A 21,709-nucleotide genomic window follows, 5' to 3' on the forward strand; every position below is an offset into this window, starting at 1 on the left:
TCATATTTAATAAATATATACTTCCTTCTCTTTGCCAGTTATGGAATCTATGGGTCATTTTAACTGTAAGATCTTTCTGAGATAGGTTTGAATTGGAAGAATATCCAGACTTCTTACCATGCCCTATGGAATCCTACAGCATCTGGTCCCCTCCTACCTACCTCACCAGATTCTTTTTACCACTCTTCGCCTCCTATAGCTAGCTTCACTGACTTTATTTCTGGTCCTTAAACACACCAAGTTCATTCTTAGGTTGGACCCTTTGCACGTGGTGTCCCCTCAGATTCAGAAAACCCATTCCCACAGCCTCCAGGAACTCAAATGGTACCCCTTTAACGGTGCCTTCCAGACCACCGTTTATAGTATAGTCATGCATCATTTGACAGGGATACGTTCTGAAAAATGTGCTTTTAGGCGACTTTGTTGTGCCAACATCACAGAGGGTGCCTACACAAACCTAGATGGTATAGCCTACTACACACCTAAGCTAGATGGCTACCACCATCCTGCATGCAGTCACTGTTGACCAAAAGGTTCTGTGGCACATAGCTATAGCACCCCTTCGAGTCCCTGTCTCATTGCCCCGTTTTGTTTTGTTCTTGGTATGTGTTACCATTTGTATTTGTTTCCTAGGGCTGCCGTACAAATTACCACAAACTGGGTGGTTTACAACAAAAGCTCTAGAGGCCAGTGTCTGAAATCGGAGCTCTACGGGAGAACCCCTTGCGTCTTCCAGCTCTGGTGACTCCAGGCTTTCCTTGTCTGTGTCTGCAATCACTCCAATCTCTACCACCACCTATGGCCTTTTCTTTCTCTCAGTGTTGTGTCTCTGTGTATCTCTTATAAGGACACGTCATTGGCCTTAGGGCCCACATGGATAATCCAGGATGATCTCATCCCAAGATCCTTAATTACAACCAGTCTTCAAAGACCATTTTTCCAAGTAAGGTCTCATTCACAAGTTCCAGGGGTTAGGAGGTAGTCGTATTTTGTGGGGGAATACCATTCAACCAACTGTACCATTTGACATCTTGTTTATATATTTGTGCATCTTCCCCAAGCTGGAATTTAAACACTATGAGAGTAATAGTCTGGTCTCTCTTATTTACTGTTGTTTCCCAGGACCTAGAAAAGTAGAGCCTAGCCTACAATAAGTACCCTAATTATTTGCTAAAAGAGTGAGAGGTTGTTAGCTTTAATCAAAGAGAATATTCCTCAGGAAAAAAGAAATTCTGGAAAAAAAGAAATTAGCAAACATTTGCTGCATGAGAAGTAATTTTGCCCAAAATCCCACAATGATTAAATAAATGGCAGGGACAAAAACTCAAATCCAGATGTTCCTGGCTCCAAAATCTCTGCTGTTTAGCACTATTTTATTGCTCCAAATCTCCAAATCTGATACATGTTTTATTTCTTTGCTTCCCTACAGTGGACGATTATGTGGTCAGGAAATGGGAATACCTCCTCTTACCTAGAAATAGGCTGACACCTTTTTTTTTAAGCAATGAAAACCTGTCTTTTAAAAAATGAGAAAATAATACCATGTAACCTAATTATAAGCATAACACTTTTAAAAGGTGCTAACATTATTTTTCCCCCAAAAGGGAATACTGGTTGCTTTACTAAGCTACACACAGTAAAATGTTAAATTTTGAACACTAAGTTTTTCCTTTCAAGTCAGTGCACATAAGCAAACCCTCAAAGAGACTAGTGCTTCTGGGGCTGAATTTAACACTATTTAAGGAAAGAAAACCTTAGCTAGGGGATATAACTGTTAACTTGGTGATTTGTAAAGCCTTAGATTTCTAATAGGATCTGACTGTTTCAAGGAAAACATATTTTGTTTCTAGGTAACGTTTCAAGTCTGATTATGAACAAATGCTACAAAATTGATCTGTAATGGGAAATACTGTAATGTCACAAAGCATTATTTATATGCTTAATGTGACTGAAAGCGTTAATTGCTAGGAGCCAAAATCTGTCCAAGCAAAACATGAACACACATTTTGTACTTCTTGTCTCTTACTGTAGGTTTTTGAATGAATTCAAGTGTAACAAAAATGTAGAAAGCCAGCAACAAACACCTGAAGGGTTTCTTCATCTGCTTGAATTTTCGTAGCTGTTCCTTGTTAGCTATGGCACAAATACCTGCTCAGAAGTGCCCAGAAAATGGTAGATACGTGGCCACTTATTAGCAGCTCAACTTGAAAACATCTTGTGGAGCCAAGTAGTGAATGGCTGACTGGATTTTTTTTTTAAAGTCTTTCTAGATTTATTTTGCCACCTTTATAATAAAATCCGGCTTCCTCCAAGTACATGCAACTAGATTTGGCTCTCTCTGTAGTCTTAAACCTGAGCTTATAGTACTAGAATCGCCTATTAAAAACCAATGAGTGTCATAATGTTCACTGCTTTGGTTCACACTAAAATTAAAAATTTGAGCAATGGAAAGATTGTGTCATCAGTACTTACACACGTGAGATTTACACAAACTTGGAGCTATTTCTAAAGAATCTATCTGCACTCTCAGTTCTGGTCAGTTCTTGGGTCCAGGGCTGGTAACACATACCCTAGATATAATGCATCCCACCATCCCATGAGTTTGAAGTACCTCTAATTTTTCTCATAAAATAGAAAACAGTGTCTGATTCTCCACAGAAGCATATGAAATGACTATCAGGATTGGTTACTTTCCTACCTTGAAGTTTGTGTAGTGCCAACAATAAGCATTTCTTTTCTCCTGTGATAAATACTAACAGCTGTGCACCAGGAATTATGCCAAGGACTTACATTTCTCACGTAAACTTCACAACAATCCTATGAGGTTTATTACTTGTAAGAGAGAGGATAAGCTGGAATATGCTGCTGTAACAAACAACCCTATCTTTTCAATGGTATAAAGCAACAGAGATTTAACTTTTGCTTTTGCAATGTGTGCTGTAGTTCTGGGTACTGGTCCATGGCACCTGTGGCGTGAGGGGTTCAACTGTGTGTCTCCACATCCACCCATGTCCACTGCAGGGTCAAGCATAAGCAAGCAACTGTGGTCATGCCTGAAAGTGACCCGTGTTTCCCATGGTCACTTCCATGGGCCAAAGCAATTAGATGGCCACATCTAATTTCAAGGGAGTAGGAAGTACTCAATCCTACTGTTGCTCAGAGGGGGTATGTTGAAACCCTTGGTGAGTAGTACTCCTGGTAATCAGTGGCAACTGTACAGATTTTTTCATTTTATACATGAGAGACCTATGAAGGGAAATAATGCCTAAAGTCACACAAGTCATAAATTAGGTGACTATAGAATTGATTGTCCAGAGCAGGATACCTTTGCCAATGAAGGGGAGCAGTTTTAATCAGTACCTCCCCAAATCTGGGCAACCTGCTCTGAACACTTTGGGATTTAGAGACCCACTCGGCTCCTCTTCTGGCTGGGATCTTCCTCATGGCTTGAGAAGTCCTTGGGACAAAGGGTTTTGCCCATTCAGAGCCAGGGCCTTTGCTTCTAGAACATGCTCCAAGTCCCTGGAGCACCCCAGAACTCCCTGCCCAAATAACGCCAAGCCTCTTCCAGAGCCTGTGTGTGCAGCCCCCAGGTGGGTCTCCCAAAGGGTAGACAAAGCCACAGATGTGCACACTCCTAGGCCCAAAGGACCCAAGGGACAGCAGGTGGACTCAGTTTGAACATGCAGGCTGGGGTTTCCACACACACATATGAGTATGTGGATCCCCTTGGTAGGAAGGAAAAGGGTGGAGTGACCCACAGACCATTTTCTATTTTCACTCCCTTCCTGGGGCCCACAAGTACTAGGGGTGAGCCTGCCATGATGCTGGCACAACCAGGACTGTCCTGGGTCAACTGGAACATGGGTTCCCCTCTTTAAAGATGGCAGATCCTGGATACAAATCCAGGAGGACCCCACCCTCTTAACCACCCCACTATGTGTTCTGCAATTTAAGAGCCTCTTGGTGAAACTACTGCTAGCATTACTACAATTTTAAAAATTCGGGCAACGCAAGTTGTAATTTGAAAATTCAGGACTACTCGGATGAGATGCAGAGTTGGTGGCATGGAAAGATGGGTCCAAAGGCCTGTCTGGATTTGGGTTCTCGCTCTGCCACATTACAGTTCTGTGACCTCCGGTAGGTCACCTTCCTCCTGACGTGCCTGTTCTGACTGTACAACGGGGACAAAATAATAATAATACCCAACTCTCAGAGTAGCTACAAAGATAAAGTGAGATAATGCACGTGTAAGACCAACAAGGACTGAAACATGAGACAATAAAAGGAGTTCTTTCTCCCTGGTGATCTTCCTGAGCAGGTCAAATGCCCGAGTTCAGATATATCAGCGCCTACAAACAGAAGGCTGCTGGGTAATAGCCTTTCTGAGTTCCAGAATTATTGTGGGAAGTGTTTTTAAAACCTCAAACTTCATCTATTACTAGGTGAAACTGAATGGATAAATGACAAAGGAATAGCATTGAACATTGTTTTAATCATGGTGACGGTATTCCAAAGCTATTTCTCTGTGGCAGGGATTTAGAGCTCAGTTCAGGAAAAGCAGATGCAGAGTCTTCACATATTCAGAACACATTCAGAGAGCCAACTGAGAAAGGTCACTCAGGGTCGTATTTCCAGAGGAGGAAACTGAGACCCAGAAAGATAAAACCAGCAGTTTTCCCTGTCACAGGATCGAGGTAGAGGTTAGACCAGAACTCCTTCCCCAACGCCCTCTGTTCTCTTTAAAGTCTCAATGTTCTCATCTAAAAAATGGCAACATAAGGATTATTTAAGGCAATGACCGTAAGGTACGGTGTGGCCAGCGCTCAGTAAACAGTAACCATTTTTATTATTACCACAAAGTAGGGACCTTATGTGTTTCAGCATCAAAGATTCTACTTACCTGTGGTTACTTTTAGACTTCAACACATGGCATCAGTGACTGACGGAGGTTTCAGATTGGTCAGAAACTTGTCAAAGGTGTGTTTGTTGTTTTAAATACATAAAAGAAAGGTGGTTTTTTAGAAAGTTCACTTTTTTTTTTTTTTTTAAAGAGGTCATGTGGTTAGGAACTGTAAGAAGCAGAGGACACTGAATGAGTCATATCAGATTAGTGATCTCAAACCACAGGAAGTATGCAGCCCTGCTGCTCGGGTACTGGAGATACAGATGCATGTAGGGAGTACGCCCACGTGGACTTTGGAGTCAGACTCACTAGGAGAATGACTGTGGGCCCGGTACTTCCACCTCCTTTTCCTCTTCTGTAAAAGGAGGCCTGTACCTGCCTCACTGGTGGTTGTGAGGGCTCAGGGAGGACTCGTGTGCATAGCACTTTGCTCTGGGCCCGATGCAAGAAGAGGCTTGATCACTGGAGCTAGATGACTCTATTACAAAAACTTTTAAGAAACTGACAGCGATTTTGAGGGTAAAAACATGTGCTAAGGAATTAAAAGAAATCGTTTAGAGACTAAGCTAAACTTTATTCTGTGACAGGCGCAGCTCCATGTACAGATAGATGATTCACATGGAAACCGGCCTCATCAGCCTCAGCAGGCCCCTCCTGAAGTCTTCTGGAAGCCCCGTCGGCTTGCTGGTGGCTGGATTCACAAAGACATGGACGGAGGACCCAGTGGTACAGGCCAAAGCGTCAAACTGCCCCAGCTTGGGGTGGCCAAAGAAAAAACCATCACTGAGGTCGTGGTGATCCACTGACGGCGGCTCCTTGGTGGGCTTAGGTGGAAACAGGGCAAGGCGGTAGTGCACACTGGAGTGACCCACTTTCTCCACAGCCAGAGCAGCCACCGGGACCTGAGGAAAGCCGATGGGTGTGTGGAAAGTGCACTGATTGGTCACCATGAACCCCACCATGGGGGACGTCAGCAAGCCGGTTTTCAGGCCGCAGTACCTAGAAGGTTAAATCATAATGCTTATTCCAGGTCAACGTGACGCTCTCTCCCAGCCCAGTGACAGTGTGTTTCAGCAGTAAAGGGCTCTGACTTCAAAAGCCTGGAATCAAATCCCAGCTTGGCTACTCACTAGCTGTTACCTTGAGCAAGTTACTTAACTTCCCTGTGCCTCAATTCCCACAATATAACGTTCACAACTGTAGTGCTAACTCATAGACTGTGGGGATTAAAGGACGAATTTAATACAGTATGCCATTTACTATATGAACAGCTCCTGGATACAGCACGTTCTCACAAACACTGGCTATTATTAATATTATTATGTCCATCTTGTCCTTGCTTTTTATCATGAAAAGCCACGCACTTTTGTGCTAAATGAGAGAAAAAACTGATTTATTACAGATAGTTATTATGCCTCTTACTGTGTTTCCCTGAAAATATGATGCATTAGAGCTGATGGTCCGGCTAGGTCTTATTTTTGGGAAAACATGGTATCTTTGCTGCTAGATTATAATCTCTTTACAGACAGGGACTTGTTTTGTTTATTTTTTTCAAGTTTGTTGACTATAAATGAGGTTGTACTTGAGATAAATCTGGAGGTTGCAACAGAATCAAAAATGAAAAGCGTAATGCTGAGTTACAGCCTCTCCCCTCCTCCACGCCAAAGAGGCCCACTTACGATTTCAACATTTTAATCACATTGTCCCATTGTCTTATTTTCTTGAGAAAATTAAGACTGGATGTGAGTATTCATTGTGAGGGAACAATCGTGGGCTGTACAAAATTTTGACTACAAAGTTGTTCACTGAGTCATTGTTCACAGAGGGGAAGCAGGAACAAGCTTCAAATAAGTCTCTGCCCGGGGAGGGAACCACGAGTGCAGTGCCTGTGGCAAGCCACCCTGGTGTCGTCCCCTGATGTCACCCATCGTGACATTAGATACATACCTTCACTGATATAGAAACCTGTTCAGTGAAAAAGATCTGGTTACAGAACAGTATGTGCCATTCGATCTCATTTGTTATACAAGAACATATTTATGTACTTATTGCCTAGACAATACTTTGAAAGGATAATTCAGTAAAATTGGGGATCTTTTCTTTCCTTCTTTTTGCTTATATGAATTTTCCCGAATGATCAAAATGTGATTTTTTAAAATGTCTGAACGTGAATTTCATTTTTTGACAAAGCACAGGAGAGACGGGCAGGCTGGGAAAGCAGGGCTCCTTCTCATGCCGTTGGGGTCCGGCCTGTGGCTTTCCTTCCTGAGGCGCCTTCCTCATGGTGAGAAGGAGAAGGGAAGCTTGAAAAGAAAAGCCTTCTTCAGCGTGACTCCAAGACCCTGTGCGAACCCAATTCTTCCGTTTTCATGTCCCACGCTTCTTTGCTGCTACTGCTTTCCTCTTTCTCTGCCACCAGTTTCCTCATTCTTTTCAGGCAAGGATAGGAAAGAAATAGTGCCTCTTCCCACTGGGAGAGCAGTGTTTCATGAGCTCCCTGTATGCCTGAGCCCGGCCAGGATACCTTTAAATAATTGAAATGCAGAGGTACAATGCCATGGAGGAGCACCTGGCAGCCAGGGCTGTGTTGGGTACTTTACATTGTGTATTCAGTCTTCAAAACAACCCTGCAAAGCCCGTCTCACTTTCCCCATTTTACGGGAGAGAAAACAAGTGGAGAGGCTGAACAAATTTCCCACAAGCGAGGCGCAGTCGGTGGTGGCTCGGGCCCAAACTTCAGGCTCTCTACGGCCAAAGGTCACGTTTTCTTCTCCATTCTGGCTTGCTATATGGTGAAGCCAAAATCTACGCGCTAGTCCAGTGGGTGAATTGCATTTTCTTTAAGTGTATATGTGACTGTAAGAATTACATTTTCTTTATGCGTTACACGATAGCTTCATTACATGTGGACAATAGAGACTTCCTGTTTGTAAGATCATAACCCAATCTGATTTGGTGGGTGGTAACAAGAGGGTACTCAGTGAGAATTTTTCCGTTGTTTCATTTGGGGGGAGGGTAATTTTTATCAGAGTCTATGTATGTGTACATACTCTAAAAAGTCAAGTAGTTGCCCAAGACTTATTACAAAAAATGGTAGTTCTCTAGCTGGTTATACCATTGGTTAGTCTAGGTCAAGAAGTTCTTAGAATGAATGAATGCATTCAACAACCTCCTGTACACCTGCTCTTTGTAAGATACTAAGGACACAACATTGAGTAAGAGAGAATTCCTGCCCTTAGGAGTTGTCAATTTTAGGGGTGGAGTGTAGGATGTGTCAGCCCTTACCCTCACTTTGACAAGAAGATGCTAGTCGTGTTCCTTTCTGGTTCCCCTTCCACTCTTTGCTTCTTCTCTCCTTTTCTCAACAAACGTTTATTGAGCGCCTACTATGTTCCACGTGCGTGCTGGGTAGGGAAGAGAGAGCAGTGGACAAGCTCGACAGTGAGAGTCCCTGCTCTTGTGCTCTTATGAGCTCCTGGTCTAGAAAGGATGCACTCGTGATGCTGTATGATGAATGCTTTGCCAGGAAAAGCACAGGGGCTCTGCAAGCTTATAGCAGGGGCCCTACTTGTTCTAGGGTATCTGGGAAGACCTTCTGAGGAAGTGACAGCTGAGCTGAGAGATGAAGAAAATGTAGAAACTATCCAAGAGAACTGTATGGGGGAGAGCCTTACAGGAGGAGGAACAGCATATGTGAGGGCCCAGAGGCCAGAGGCAGTAGGGCACATCCCACAGATAACAGAAGCCTGGATGGATGAAACATAGACTGTTGCTAGTGGAGACTGCAGTGGAGGCAGAAGCCAGACTAGAGAGGGTCTTGTAAAGGAATCTGCACTTTATCCTGGGGCAATGGGAAGCCACTAAATGGGCTGTATGCAGGGAAGAGGCAAGATCAAGTTTTTTAGTAAAATGAGCACCGTGGCTTACAGTTGAACAATGGGTTAGATAGAAACAATCGTGGTTGCTGGAGAATAATTAGACCACTACATAGTCCTGGCAAAGATGACGGTGGCTTGGACTAGGGAGGTGACAGCGGAGATGGAGAAAATTGAATGGAAATCAAGAGAGATTCTGCACAAGGTCTGATGACAAACTGGAATGAAGGAGACAAAAGAACCCAGGTGACTCCCAGTCTAGGTAACTTTCTGACAATTTCATTTGTGGAAATAAGGACCTTGGAGAAGCAAAGGTTTTCTTCCGGTGAAGGTGAGGAAAGTGATGGGCTCTGTTTTGAATGGGTTGAGGTGAGGTGCCTGAGAGACTCTAAGAAGAGGAGCAGAATAGGGATAATAATACATATCTCTAACTAATATTTATTTAGCCCTGTGCTGCATCCCAGGCCTTCCATTAAGTACACACACTGAACCATCTTGCCAGGAGGCATCTGGATATATGGTCTGATGCTCAGAAAGAGGTTTGAACTGGAGACAGGAGGTGAGAGACTGACTTAGGTCTAAAATCAGGGTCTAGGCAGGTGATGTAAAGGGTGGAAGTGGCTGGTGTAATATATGCGGGTGTGGTGGGCCCGTGGTCAATGGAAAGCAAACGCCCAGTCTCACTCCAGACAGATTCAGACTTTTAAAAAATACTGGGCAGACTAAATAAAACTCATGTGTGGTTTGCCTAGATTTGTCTTTCTGGCTCCCAGTTTGTGACCACTGGGAGAGATGGCAATTAATCCATGGGAGAGGGAGAGACTGCCCAGGAGAGAACATAGAAGGGGGTGAACTTGAGCCCACGTTTCCAGCCTTACACATGAAAGAACTGGGGCTTTGAATAAGCTCCCAACTGATGATTTCTTAAGGTGCAACAAGTGGCTGATAAAGCGCCTGAGGTGAATGCCTCATCACATGAGGTGAATGCCTACCTTCTATGTTTTCTTATCCCCAATTTAGTAAACATGAGCATAGAGTGATGTCGGAGTTCGAAGAGCCCTTGGGGACCATCTAGTATAGGGGCTCTCTAACACTGGTGTGGGTCAGAATCTCCTGGGGAACCTGGGAACCTCCAGTGTCCTCCAAGGATCAATCTACAAGGAGGGGCCTGGGCATCCTTTCCCAAGCTCCCAGGTAATTCTGATGCACACACCTGCCGTGTTTCCCCAAAAATAAGACCCAGCCAGACAATCAATTCTAATGTGTCTTTTGGAGCAAAAAAATAATATAAGACCTGTATTATATTATATTAATTATATTATATTATACTAATTATATTATATTATATACCTGGTCTTATAGTAAAATAACACTGGGTCTTATATTAATTTTTGCTCCAAAAGACACATTCGAGCTGATTGTCCAGCTAGGTCTTATTTTCGGGGAAACATGGTAGCATGACAGTCTCTTCTAGGTGTACATCCTCGGATAAGGAAACATCCAGAGAGATGAAGGAAGTTGCTCACAGCTAGAAAGGGGCAGAATCTGTCTATACTCCACCTGTCACTCCAGCCTTTCAGCTGGGTCCATTAATTTTCTCACCCCCAGATTCAGCTCCAGCCCAGGCTTAGAGTAGGTCTCTGGGGCTTTCACAGCTCAGATTCTGCTCAGGTGCTCATGATCCTACCCTGATTCTGTACCCAACTCCAACAGCTGGGCTCGGTCTTAGCTTACGCCCCGCTCCCGAGCTCCCTCCTCCTTCCTTGGGTCCATAACTAGGTGCTGCCTTGACCCCTGGGCTGAGGCCCTGCCGTGGGGCCTCCCCAGGCCCTAAGTGCCTCTGGAGCAGGAGGTGTGTGTGCACATCAGGGACACAGTGCCCATGGGACTGTGTCAGGACACAGCCCTGCTGCCTCTTGAGGTCTGGAGAGAAGCGTCTGTCAGATGGAAGGAAGGCCAGTGGGCATATGGCACAGACACGCCTTTCAGAGGGATGAGACTATTTATGTCACTTTATAAATAGCACAGAATGGACCATAGCTTGTGTCAGTTACCTGGAATGCCAGGGCAGGATTCTGGCGAGAAGTCCATCCCCACACTCCCCGAAACTAAGAATAAACATTGGGCTGGCAGCACGACCCCACGACTGCTGAATCCTCGAGGAGCGTCACAGGGCAGCTAAAGGGAAACTCAGGCCTTGGGACTCTGCCCAAGGAGGCCCCTGCCTGGGGGGTGTTAGCAGGTAATGTGGTTATAAGGAGAAATACGCGCATTTAGACACATACAGCTGGGGAGAAAATTCCTTACATGTGAGCATATATATGGTTAAGATGATGAGACTAGCACTTAGGAATGTACTCTGTCTTTATATAAATAATTTGTCTATATAAATAATTTATCTTCGGTCAAGCCTATTTGGATATTGCCTTTACAGAATGATTTTGGCCTATAAGGCACAGGAAGGCCAAATGAAATTAATTGTATGTGAGTCCCTGTTGTCAGCCATTTCTACTAATGTCGGCCTGCACTATAGAATACTGGTTAAGACCTAAGGTTATTAACCATGGGTTTGAATCAGGGTCCCGCTGCTGTGTAACCTCAGTGAGTCACTAGGTGTCCCACCCAGAGCCTCAGTTTTTCTCATCTCTAGAAAGGATATAATAACACAGACCTTATAGGATTTTTATAATAATAACTAAGACATTGCACATTTATATGTCTTGGCTGATGGCCAGAACTTAAATATTTTTGTTGTTATTGTTTTTTGAACTTTGTAAATAGTTTTGGTCTCTAGGGGTGAAGACTTACATTTGTCTTTGGGTCAAACTTTTCCTTTATTTTGGGAAGACCCCTTGCGTCAGGACCCTGGTAACCAACAGGGTTGTGAACACTGGTGATCTCCCTGGGAGATTATTGATAAAGTCCACTGAGGTATTCCTTCAAGTGGCTTTGAGGGTGGTGGACATGAGAACCAGGCAAGCAGAGCAAGAGGGATAGGATAGGATAGATGAGCTATGGCGACAGTTGTACTTTAGGAACTTCAAGGAAGAGCTGAGGGAGGCTTTGAGGACTCTGACAGGTCCAGCAATTGAGCCATACGTTTGAGCCAATGTAATTTGCATAGTAAATATTATGGAATTTAACTAATGCATATTGCATTGTCATAAAAGACAGACAAATGTCTCAAAAGGTACAATGGAAGTTTGCTTGGTCCCTCTGTGGCAATGATGCAAGCATACCAGTCTGTGGAGCTAAGACCTCAACAGACATTAATAAATCAATCTAGACTTCACCTTAAGCTCTACTAACTTAACCACATCACTGGGTTTGGCACTGGTAATATGGCAGTGATAGGTTCTCTTCTCCAATGGAGCTTACACTTAATCAAAGAGAGACAAGTGCTCTGCAGGAGAGGGATATGATTCTGTAAGATGCTATAACAAAGGAATCTGACCCACATGGAGGCAGGTAGGAGCATAGAGCTTCTGAGGAACTGAAGGGAGGCCAGCGAGGTCATCTAGGGGGACGGAAGGACAGCAGGGGAGAATGGTAGTGGATGAGATGGGAATAGAAAGTCTGGGTCTGATCATGCACAAATTGGATTTTAGTCTAACAGAATGGCAAGCCACTGTGGAGGTTTAAAGGGGAGGCAGAGTCATGATTATGTTTGCATTTCAAGATTAGCCATCTAAGGAACAGACTGGTGAAGGCAAGAGTGGATACAGAGACACCAGTTAGGAGACTACTGAGATGGTGAGAACTGGGCTGGGTGGCAGCAGTGGGATGAAAAGTTGTGGCTTCCAGATATTCAAGGAGGGGCCCAAAGGACTGATACCTGGGCCTTCCTGGATGACTAAGCTCCACCTCTCACAAAGGTCAGTGTTTGATAGCAGCAGCACCTATAACAAAAGCAGGGGCCTCTACAAAATCCTTGTAGTTTTTGATGCTGTTGATGAAACCTCAGGTTCTTCACTGTAACACTCCAGGTTAACTTCTGCCTCAATTACCTATCACTCAGCATGGCTATACCTGTGATCTCGTCCCACTTTCTGTCTGAGTATATGATTGTAGGTCTAGGTGTTTCAAATGTTTCAAGAAGAATATTATTCCAAACCTAAGGGAAATGACCACATAGACAAATTTATCTGCAACCTTTTAAGCTGTTTTACTTTTTTTTTTTTTTTTAAGCTGTTTTACTTCTGAAAGTGGTGGGAGGCAATTTAGATAAAAATGGGAAAAATATTTTCTGACAACCTCACATTTAAACAACCATGACTTGAAGAATACTGAGGTTTTCCTTTGGTTAGTTTTGTGTTCCATTTTAGGACATTTTGGCTTTAAAGAATAAATGAGACCATAAGTAACAAGAAAGATTTCTTGGAACTGAATCAAGCAAGATGTGAGACTGAGCAAATACCTAAATAAGACTTTACCCCATGCTATATTTATCTTGCCTTGCCACTTGGAGATACACACACACACATATATATACACACACACACACACACCAGGGGTGCCAAAAAATGTATATAAGTGGACACTTTGGTCAATGTTGTTCAAGCAGTAGTTCACCGTAATCAGAATTGTCTGGATGCTGATGGTAACCACTTTGAGCACCTCTTCTAATTGCAGAAGTCAAACATGACTTGTATTTATCTTTTGTTATCAACATATATTATTACAATTTTAATACAGGTTTTTCCTTTCTTAAAATGTGTATACACTAGGTTGCCCATCTCCAAATATAAGAAGATACTATAATGAGAGGGCAATAGCTCACATTAGGAAAATGCCGAGACCCAGCTGTCTGCAGATCACTGCTACTGCGATTTTCAAAGTGCATGCACTGGGTCCCCAAACTGAGCAAACCTAATGAAATCATCTGCTGTTAGAGCAGAACAATTTCCTTGCCACAGTATTCTTGCAGGGAGCTCATTCTGGTAAATCAGTGTCAAAATGACAAGAAAATCCAACATGTCTCAAGAGGGATGATATATAACAAGAAAAATCTTCAAATCTGTGTTCAGAAATTGAACAGTAAAGGGTCTGATGAAGAATTCAAGACCAAAAATATGAAAGACGTGAAACTAATTCATTAAAACATTTTGAATAAAAATAAGAAGACCGTGACATTATGCTCAATTAACAGGAAAACACAATCTTAAAGGGTAAATGCGGTACATGATGATCTGATTTTTTTGGACATCCAGAAGCAGAATCAACCATTAGAGACAACTCTGAAAGCGAGACTAAATGAGAGAGAAATTTTGAATCTACACACTAACGGTATCACAACTGTTGTGCTTTTTGCCTCTGCTGCAGTTGTTCTCTGAGAGATTTCAAAGAAAGTTTCTCTGAAAAGTGACTATTAGATCTTTCAAGCCCTCAAAATTAAGCAGACCAGGGACACAGTGATCATTCCTGGGCCTGCTGATGAAAAGTGAGCTGGAAGTTAAGGAGGGTGGGTGATACTTCCCACACCCACGGCGTTCAAGGAGGTTCCTGAAATCTAGCATCTTGCAATTAGTTATGGAAAAATCCAGGAGACTGTGAGGAGGAGCAGTTTAAAAACGGATTTTAAACCAACCAGGTAGCAGAAAACACTTAAAACACATGGAGCACAAATTTAGAATACCAAGTATACCAGAAACAACTTTCTGAGGGCTTTCTATCTAGAGATGGCAACTTTGGAGGAGACACACGATGGAGAATAAGGAGTTTTCTTTTTTTAATCACCACAGTGTGATGTTGGAAGTTGAAAGAACTTTGAGCTTCTGCTCCAGAAAGAGGTTACTAAAGAAGGCAGGTGCCCTGGCTCAGAGGGACCCCATCGGTTCATGCACTTGGGTGACTTTAAAACTTTTCTGTCATTTGTTTCTTTGTGATTTTAAATAATTTTTATTGCATAATTAGTGCATGCACATGGGAGAAAAGTAGTAGAGACAAACAAACAAAAAAGAAAATGTAAATTACCTTTTACCCCATAACTCAAAAATAACCCGAATTAACATTTTGATACACATCTTTCCAGAATAAAACTAAGATCACAGTGCAACTTGCTCTCTTCAGTCAGTTACATGTCATTAATTTGTTTCCGTGCCAATAAATATATTTATCAGTATTTTTGATGACTGCCAAGTATGCCCTTGTATGGATGTAAACAACATTTATTGCGTCAATCCCAAGGCAGTTTTAAAAACTTTTGTTTTGAAATATTTTCAAGCTTACTGAAAAGTTTGCATGAACAGTACAAAGAACTCCTGTATATCTTTTATATGGAGTTATCCATTTTAACATTTTGCCACATGTGCTTTATCATTAACTTTTATGACATATCATGCCACTTGTCCCTTAATATTTCAAGGTGTCTTTTCTAAAAACAAGGACAGTCTCTTCCATAACGACAGTACAGTTATCACACTCAGGAAATTTAACACTGAGATAATACTTTTATCTAATCTACAGTTTATATTTCAAGTTTACCAGTTGTCTCAATAAGGTGCGTTATGAAAGAAATGGAGAAAGAGAGGGAGGGAAGGGGGAGAGAGAGAAAAGAGAAGAGAAGAGAAGAGAAGAGAAGAGAAGAGAAGAGAAGAGAAGAGAAGAGAAGAGAAGAGAAGAGAAGAAAGAAAGAGGCAGGAAGGAAGGAAGGGAGGAAGGAAGGGAAAAGAACGAAGGGAGGGAGGGAAGGAAGGAGTAACTTCTTTTTTCTGGTGTAAGATCTAATCCAGGATCGTGTATTATACTTAGTTGTCATCCATTATTCTGGAATAGTCTTTCAGTTTGTCTTTATCTTTTATGAAATCGATTGTTTTTTGAAGAACACAGGCCAGTTAGTGTATAGCATGACCTTTAATTTGGGTCTGTCTGATGACTCCTCATGGTTGGATTGAGTTTATGCATTTTTGCTGGAATGTTACGTAAGTGCTGGTGGGTCCTTCCCAGGTATCACATCCAGAGACCCATGATGTCCATATGACCTTATCAGTGATGTTACTTTTGATCATTTGATTAAAGTATTGATTGTCCAATTTTTCTAATGTTTTATCCCCTTGTCTAATTTTTTACTGTGGTAGATTATACACAGCATAAAATTTACCATTTTAACCATATTTTAGTGTAGAGTTCAGTCAGAATAAGTACATTAACATTCTTGTGCACCTACTCTATAGTTTTTATTTTTCCTTTTAACAAGTAATTCGTGGGGTGACACTAAGGTTATCTTAGTCTCATCTTCAGATACTGTCCTTAATAACCTTTCCTCCCACCTCCTAACTCCCGACTTAGTACCCACCAATGATTCATCCCAAGACAAAATATTAAGGCCTTACCATAATTCTAGCCCTTTCCCCCTTGCATTTCCTATAAATATGGAAAGTTCCTAAAGCCACTAACTCTGAATCTAGATGAGGAAATGCTATTTGTAATGATTTCCAAGCCATTTCTACACTAAAGTGCTATAATTCTTCACAAAAATAATCATCCCTTTCCTGATATCATGTTTAGTTCTTCAAACAACTCTTGGTTCTCATCTGGGCCAGACTCTATGCTGAATGTCAACAAATAAAAATGGATGAAACAACAGTGTCTTTTCTTGAGTTGCTTACATTTTGATGGCAGAGAGACCAATGGTACTTGTAATGCCACGTGATAAAGGCAACATGACAGCCTGGGCATGGAGGTTGGCCCCAAGTGCAGTGGGGACATGGGGAAGTAGCAAATCTCACAGCTTGAGTTCGAGACTCATGGAGGTGAGCAATGGCAAGGTGTGTGTGTGTGTGTGTGTGTGTGTGTGTGTGTGTGTGTGTAGGAGACAGTCTGTGGGTGGGGAGGGAGTGTGTTTTAGCAGGTAAAATATCAAGCAGGACGAAATGGGAAATAAGGCCAGAGCATGGAGGGCCTGGATGCAAGACATAAAGCTTGGACTTCACCCTGTAGGTGATACATTGTAAGCAGAAGATAACATGACCAACCAACAAGGTTTGCTGGATCACCCTGGAGGCAGCAGAAAGGTCAGGTCTCAGGGCAGCAAGCCTGGAAGTGGCAGACCAGTTAGTAGGATATTGCAACAGTCTACGTGTGAACCGAGTCCGGCATGACCAGGACAGTGGGAGCAGGAGTTGTGAGGAGACAACAGATTCCAGAAATAACTAACAGGTACCCAAGTGTGGGGATGACGGTGAAGGAGGAATCAAGGTTGACTTCCAAGTTTCCAACTTTTCAGAGAAAAATCATACACAATATTGCTTATCACAAGTTGATCTCTACAACAACCCTGTCAGATAGGTAGGGCCAATAACTATTATCCCCATTTTACAGATTATTAAACTGAGGTGTAGAAAGTCAAGTGACTTATGAAAGATCACACAACTATTCAATGACACAGCAGAGATACCAAGTTCTTCATAACTCACTATTACAAAAATGAGAAGGCAAGACACAGACTGAGAGAAAATATTGGATAAACCTATCCAACAAAGGACTTGGATTTAGAATATATAAAGTACACTTACAACTCAATAATAAGAAGACATAACACAATTTTAAAATGTGTAAATATTTGAATGGACACTTTACCAAAAGAGACATATGAATGATAATAAGAACATGAAAGTATATTCAATATCATTAGTCATTGGGTAAATGATGATTAAAACCACAATGAGATACCCATTGCACACCAACTAGGAAAGCTAAAATTAAAAAGATGGACTATATCAAGTGTTGACAAGAATGTGGAGGATTGGAACTCTCATATACTGTTGATGAAAATGTAAAATGATACAACTGCTTGGGAAAATACTTTGGCAGGTTCCTTGAAAAAGTCAAAAATACACCTAGCATATGACCCAGCCATTCCAGTCTGGGGTATTTACCCAAGAGAAATGAAAGCATACATCCCCACAAAGCCTTATACACAAATATTCATAGCAGCTCTATTTGTAATAATGGAAAACAACCCAAAGGTCAGTCTGTTAAGTCCATAAACAATATGTAGTGCATCCATACTACAGAATACCACTCATCCTTGAAAGGGAACGAACACACAACAACACAGATGACACTCAAAAGAATTATGCTGAGTGAAAGAAGCCAGACCAAAAAAAGGCAACTACTGTATGATTCCACTTACGAAAATTTCCAGAAAATGCAAACTAATCTCTACTGAAAGAAAGTAGATCAGTGTTCACCTGGGGGTGGGGATGGGAGGAACAAGAGGGAGGGATTACAAAAGGGGCACCAGGAAACTTTGGCGGGGGCTGTGATGTGCATTATCTTGATTGCAGTGATGGTTTCACAAGTGTGCCAATATGTCAAAACTCATCAAACCGTGCACTTTAAAATATGTGCAGCTTGTTTTATGCCAGTTATTCCTCAATAAAGCTGTTTAAAAAATAATGCAGTGAAGAGAAATATACCAATATCTTAGCAATAGCAAATATACTAATATCTTAACAAAATCAGTCACTGATTGGGGGATTGTGGTATTATTAATGATGATCTTTTCCTTCTTTATCCTTTTCTGAATTTCCCAAAATGAGCATGTCAAAATGATACAAACTACTTTTGTGGGAAACAAGAATTAGGTGTACAAAGAAATTTGGAGAAAACAGTCTCTACTCTGAACCGTAAGAACTTGGGGTGAAAAAATTAAAGACATGACACTTTTCAAATGACCAAAGATCCTCTATTCTTTCAAAAGCCATGGCAGGTTAGAGGGGACTATGAGAGGGTTCTATAAGCTCCACAGGAACAAAAATATCTAAAGCTAAAGCAACCTATGGATAAAGCACCATATTAACAAAATGCTTCATTTAGCTGGACTGACCAGCTCAAATGTCTTTCAAATGAATTGCTGGCAGACAGAGGCAGGGAAAAGACAACACCAGCCAGCAATGGGAGGTGAATTTTCATATGATGTCATGACCCATCATTTCTTGAGTTCCCCAGGAATAGAAGGATTGAGGACTAATCCCACATAATTAGCAAGTGACCCGCATTGCTTATCCTTAAAAAGATTACTTCTTGCAAAGTACAAGTTAGGCTATAGAAAATGCTAGTCCCCATTTGACCAAATATGGCCAAGTCTCATTAATCTGCATTTCCACCCTTGGAAATGTTTGCTAAATCTGGCTGTACTGGGCGGAGGAGGATTTACACGATATTTTTACTAACAGTAAAAGTAATTACTTTAAAAAAAGCTTCCAGGGAACATATTTAACCTACTTAGATAATAAACTATTTTTAAAGCCCTCGGTGCATTCATTATTTAGATGTCAAGTATTGAGGCTTATGCAGTACTTTTTATGTTCATTTATTTAACAAAAGGTCCCTGTCAGCAACTGTGCTAGGCCCTAAGATATAAAGAAGCAACTACAACCCATGCCCTTTTAGAGCTCTTAGTCAAAGGACTAAGAAACCTATAAACAGTTGCAATAAAAGGTGTCAGTCAGTGGCCTGGGAGAATGAAAAAGAAGTCAGAGAAACCTACAGACAGATGGTAACACAAGCAGGTGTTGAAGGCTACATAGGAGTTCTCTGCTTAGGCAAAGAGAGACATTCTAGGCAGAGAAATAACATGAGGCAGCGAGGCATGAGAAAGCTGGATTAGTTGGTAAATGGCAGGCACTTCAGTGGGAATGAGGAAGTGTATTGGTTATAACTCTTTCATTTTAACAAAAATGAATTTGTTTAAGAGAGAAAGATGGCCCTCAGTACTTACAGACCTCAGGGCTTCATGCAGTCCAGACTAGAAAGGGGTTGGAATTAGGAAATGGAAAACTAGAGGACCTCTCCTCTACCTTTCATCTTTATTTTTCTTTCTCTTTTTCCACATCTATTCTGTATTTTCCAGGAATCTTTTGGTCATATGACAGAAACATAACTCAAAAGAGTTCAAGCCCAAAAGGGAATTTATTGGCTCTTAAAAGCGAGAAGTCTAGTCATATGCGACAACGTGGATGAATCTTGAAACTATGTTGCTAGGTGAAATAGGCCACTCACGAAAGGACAAATATTGTATGATTCCACTTAAATGAGGTACCCAGAGTTGTCAAATTCGTAGAGACAGAAAGTAGAATGGTGGTTGCTGGGGCTGGCAGGAGGGAGAAATGGGGAGTTATTGTTTAATGATTTCAGTTTGGGAAGATGAAAAAGTTCTGGAGATGGATGGTGGTGATGGTTCTACAACCATGTGAATATACTTAATGCCACTGAACTATACACTTAAAATGGTTAAAAAGGTAAATTTTATGTTATATATACATTAACAGTTTTTTAAGAAGTGGGAAATCTGGGAGTAAATACAACTTTGGGCACTGCTAGATGGAGGGGGCAAAGGATATCATCAGGATTCTGTCACTATTTCACTCTACTTTCTTCTGTGTTGGCTTCATTTTCAAAAAGACTGTCCTTAAGTGGAAGTAAAGATGGCCACTTTCATCTTAAATCATCTGTAGAGCTAACAACTGCAACTAAAATAAAGATGCTTGCCTGAAACTTCCAAATGAAGTTCAGAGGCCTGGTATTGGGTCAGAGACCTATTCCTGAACTGATTGGCCTGGTGTTGGGTCAGAGACCTATTCCTGAACCAGTCACTGTAGCCAGGGGGTAGAGTACTCTGATTGGCCAAGCTTGGGTCATATGTCCAACACTGAACCAATCACTGTAGCCAGGGGAGCAGAGTTCTCTGGCAGGAACCACCCCTACCTGAACCACATGGACTGAGAATGAGAGAAGCGTGATTTCCCAAACAGTAGGATGCAGTCAAAACATGTCAATCACAGCTTCTCCCTTCTTTCTCTGTAGACCAGCTTTCTGTCTTTGCAATCAGCGTGGCAGGAGAAATATCACCACCCTAGCTCAGGTTACACTTTCTCTCTACTCAAGAACTTTTAGCTCCAATTCAAAATCCCTGGGAGAATTCTGACTAGTGCGCCTTGTCCAATTGACCCTGATGGCGAGGGTGGGGATAGTCTGAGGGATAATGTGGCTGCTACAGGCTCATTTTTATGGACACAGGAATAAGTTACAAGGGTTAATAGAGGAAGACAGATACCTCAAGAGGTGTCTTTTACAAGAAACAACGGAAACTTTTTACAGGACCGTGGTGTGAACAGATTGTATAAAAATAATTCTGGCAAAAAGACTAATCATTGGGCTGTTGCAAAAAAAAAAAAAAAAAAAAAAGACTGAAATTTCTAGCTTAGGAGAATGAAAACATGGTGAAATCATCTACCAACAATGAAACTATAAGAGCAATGTCTGGTTTGGAGTGAGGTAGGAAGAAAAGGATGACAAGTTTAGCTTCAAAGTGTTTCCTTCGAAATGCCTGGGGAACGCCCAGGTGGAGAAGCTCAGTAGGCAATGGGAAATACAGTCTTGCAACCTGAGAAAGAGAGTGTAGTTGAGGACAGAGATTTAGGGATTATTGACATATGGCTGGGTGTTGACGTCATGAAGCATAAGAAACTGCATGTGGGGAGCACTAAGGTATAGGTGGGAAGAGAGAAGAAGGCAAAACCTGCATTTGAGGGACTGTGGCAGATGCCTTCAGTGCCCTGCCCATATCTGGGAACTCTGTTTCTGACGTGCCAATGGTATCCTAGTGAAACTCTCCCACTTTACCTCCTAAGCCGTAACATCAGAACAAATGCAGTGTATCCTCTAGCCCTATTCCCAGCTATGGCCCAACACCTCCTATGAACCTCTCACTGGATACCACTTGACAAGCACGCTCTATTTCCTACTGGAGGGGGAGACCACATGGAACAGAGCCAAGTCACCCCAGTTGTTTCAGCCAAAGCCCCAGACATATGAGATAGTTCATCCAAGTTCAATAAAGATACCTAATTGACCACAAGTGCAGGAGTGAGCCCATCTGTGACTAAAAGAACTATCTAGTAAAGATAAAAGACTCATGAGCAGA

General features: G+C 42.0%; 1 protein-coding gene across 3 annotated transcripts in view; it reads right to left on the reverse strand.

Annotated features, from left to right (window-relative positions):
* Nucleotides 1-5,456: 5,456 nt before the first annotated feature.
* The window catches only part of LOC109450808 (uncharacterized), a 168,073-nt gene continuing 151,820 nt past the window's right edge, over nt 5,457-21,709 (reverse strand). For all 3 annotated transcript variants that reach the window (XM_019738500.2, XM_074336177.1, XM_074336176.1), the window contains one exon: nt 5,457-5,905. In XM_019738500.2, the coding sequence (XP_019594059.2) occupies nt 5,521-5,905 (385 nt within the window). In that variant the 3' untranslated portion in view covers nt 5,457-5,520. The remainder of the gene's footprint in view (nt 5,906-21,709) is intronic.

This window comes from Rhinolophus sinicus, linkage group LG06 (genome assembly GCF_036562045.2).
Source record: "Rhinolophus sinicus isolate RSC01 linkage group LG06, ASM3656204v1, whole genome shotgun sequence".
In the NCBI taxonomy this organism is placed as follows: domain Eukaryota; kingdom Metazoa; phylum Chordata; class Mammalia; order Chiroptera; family Rhinolophidae; genus Rhinolophus; species Rhinolophus sinicus.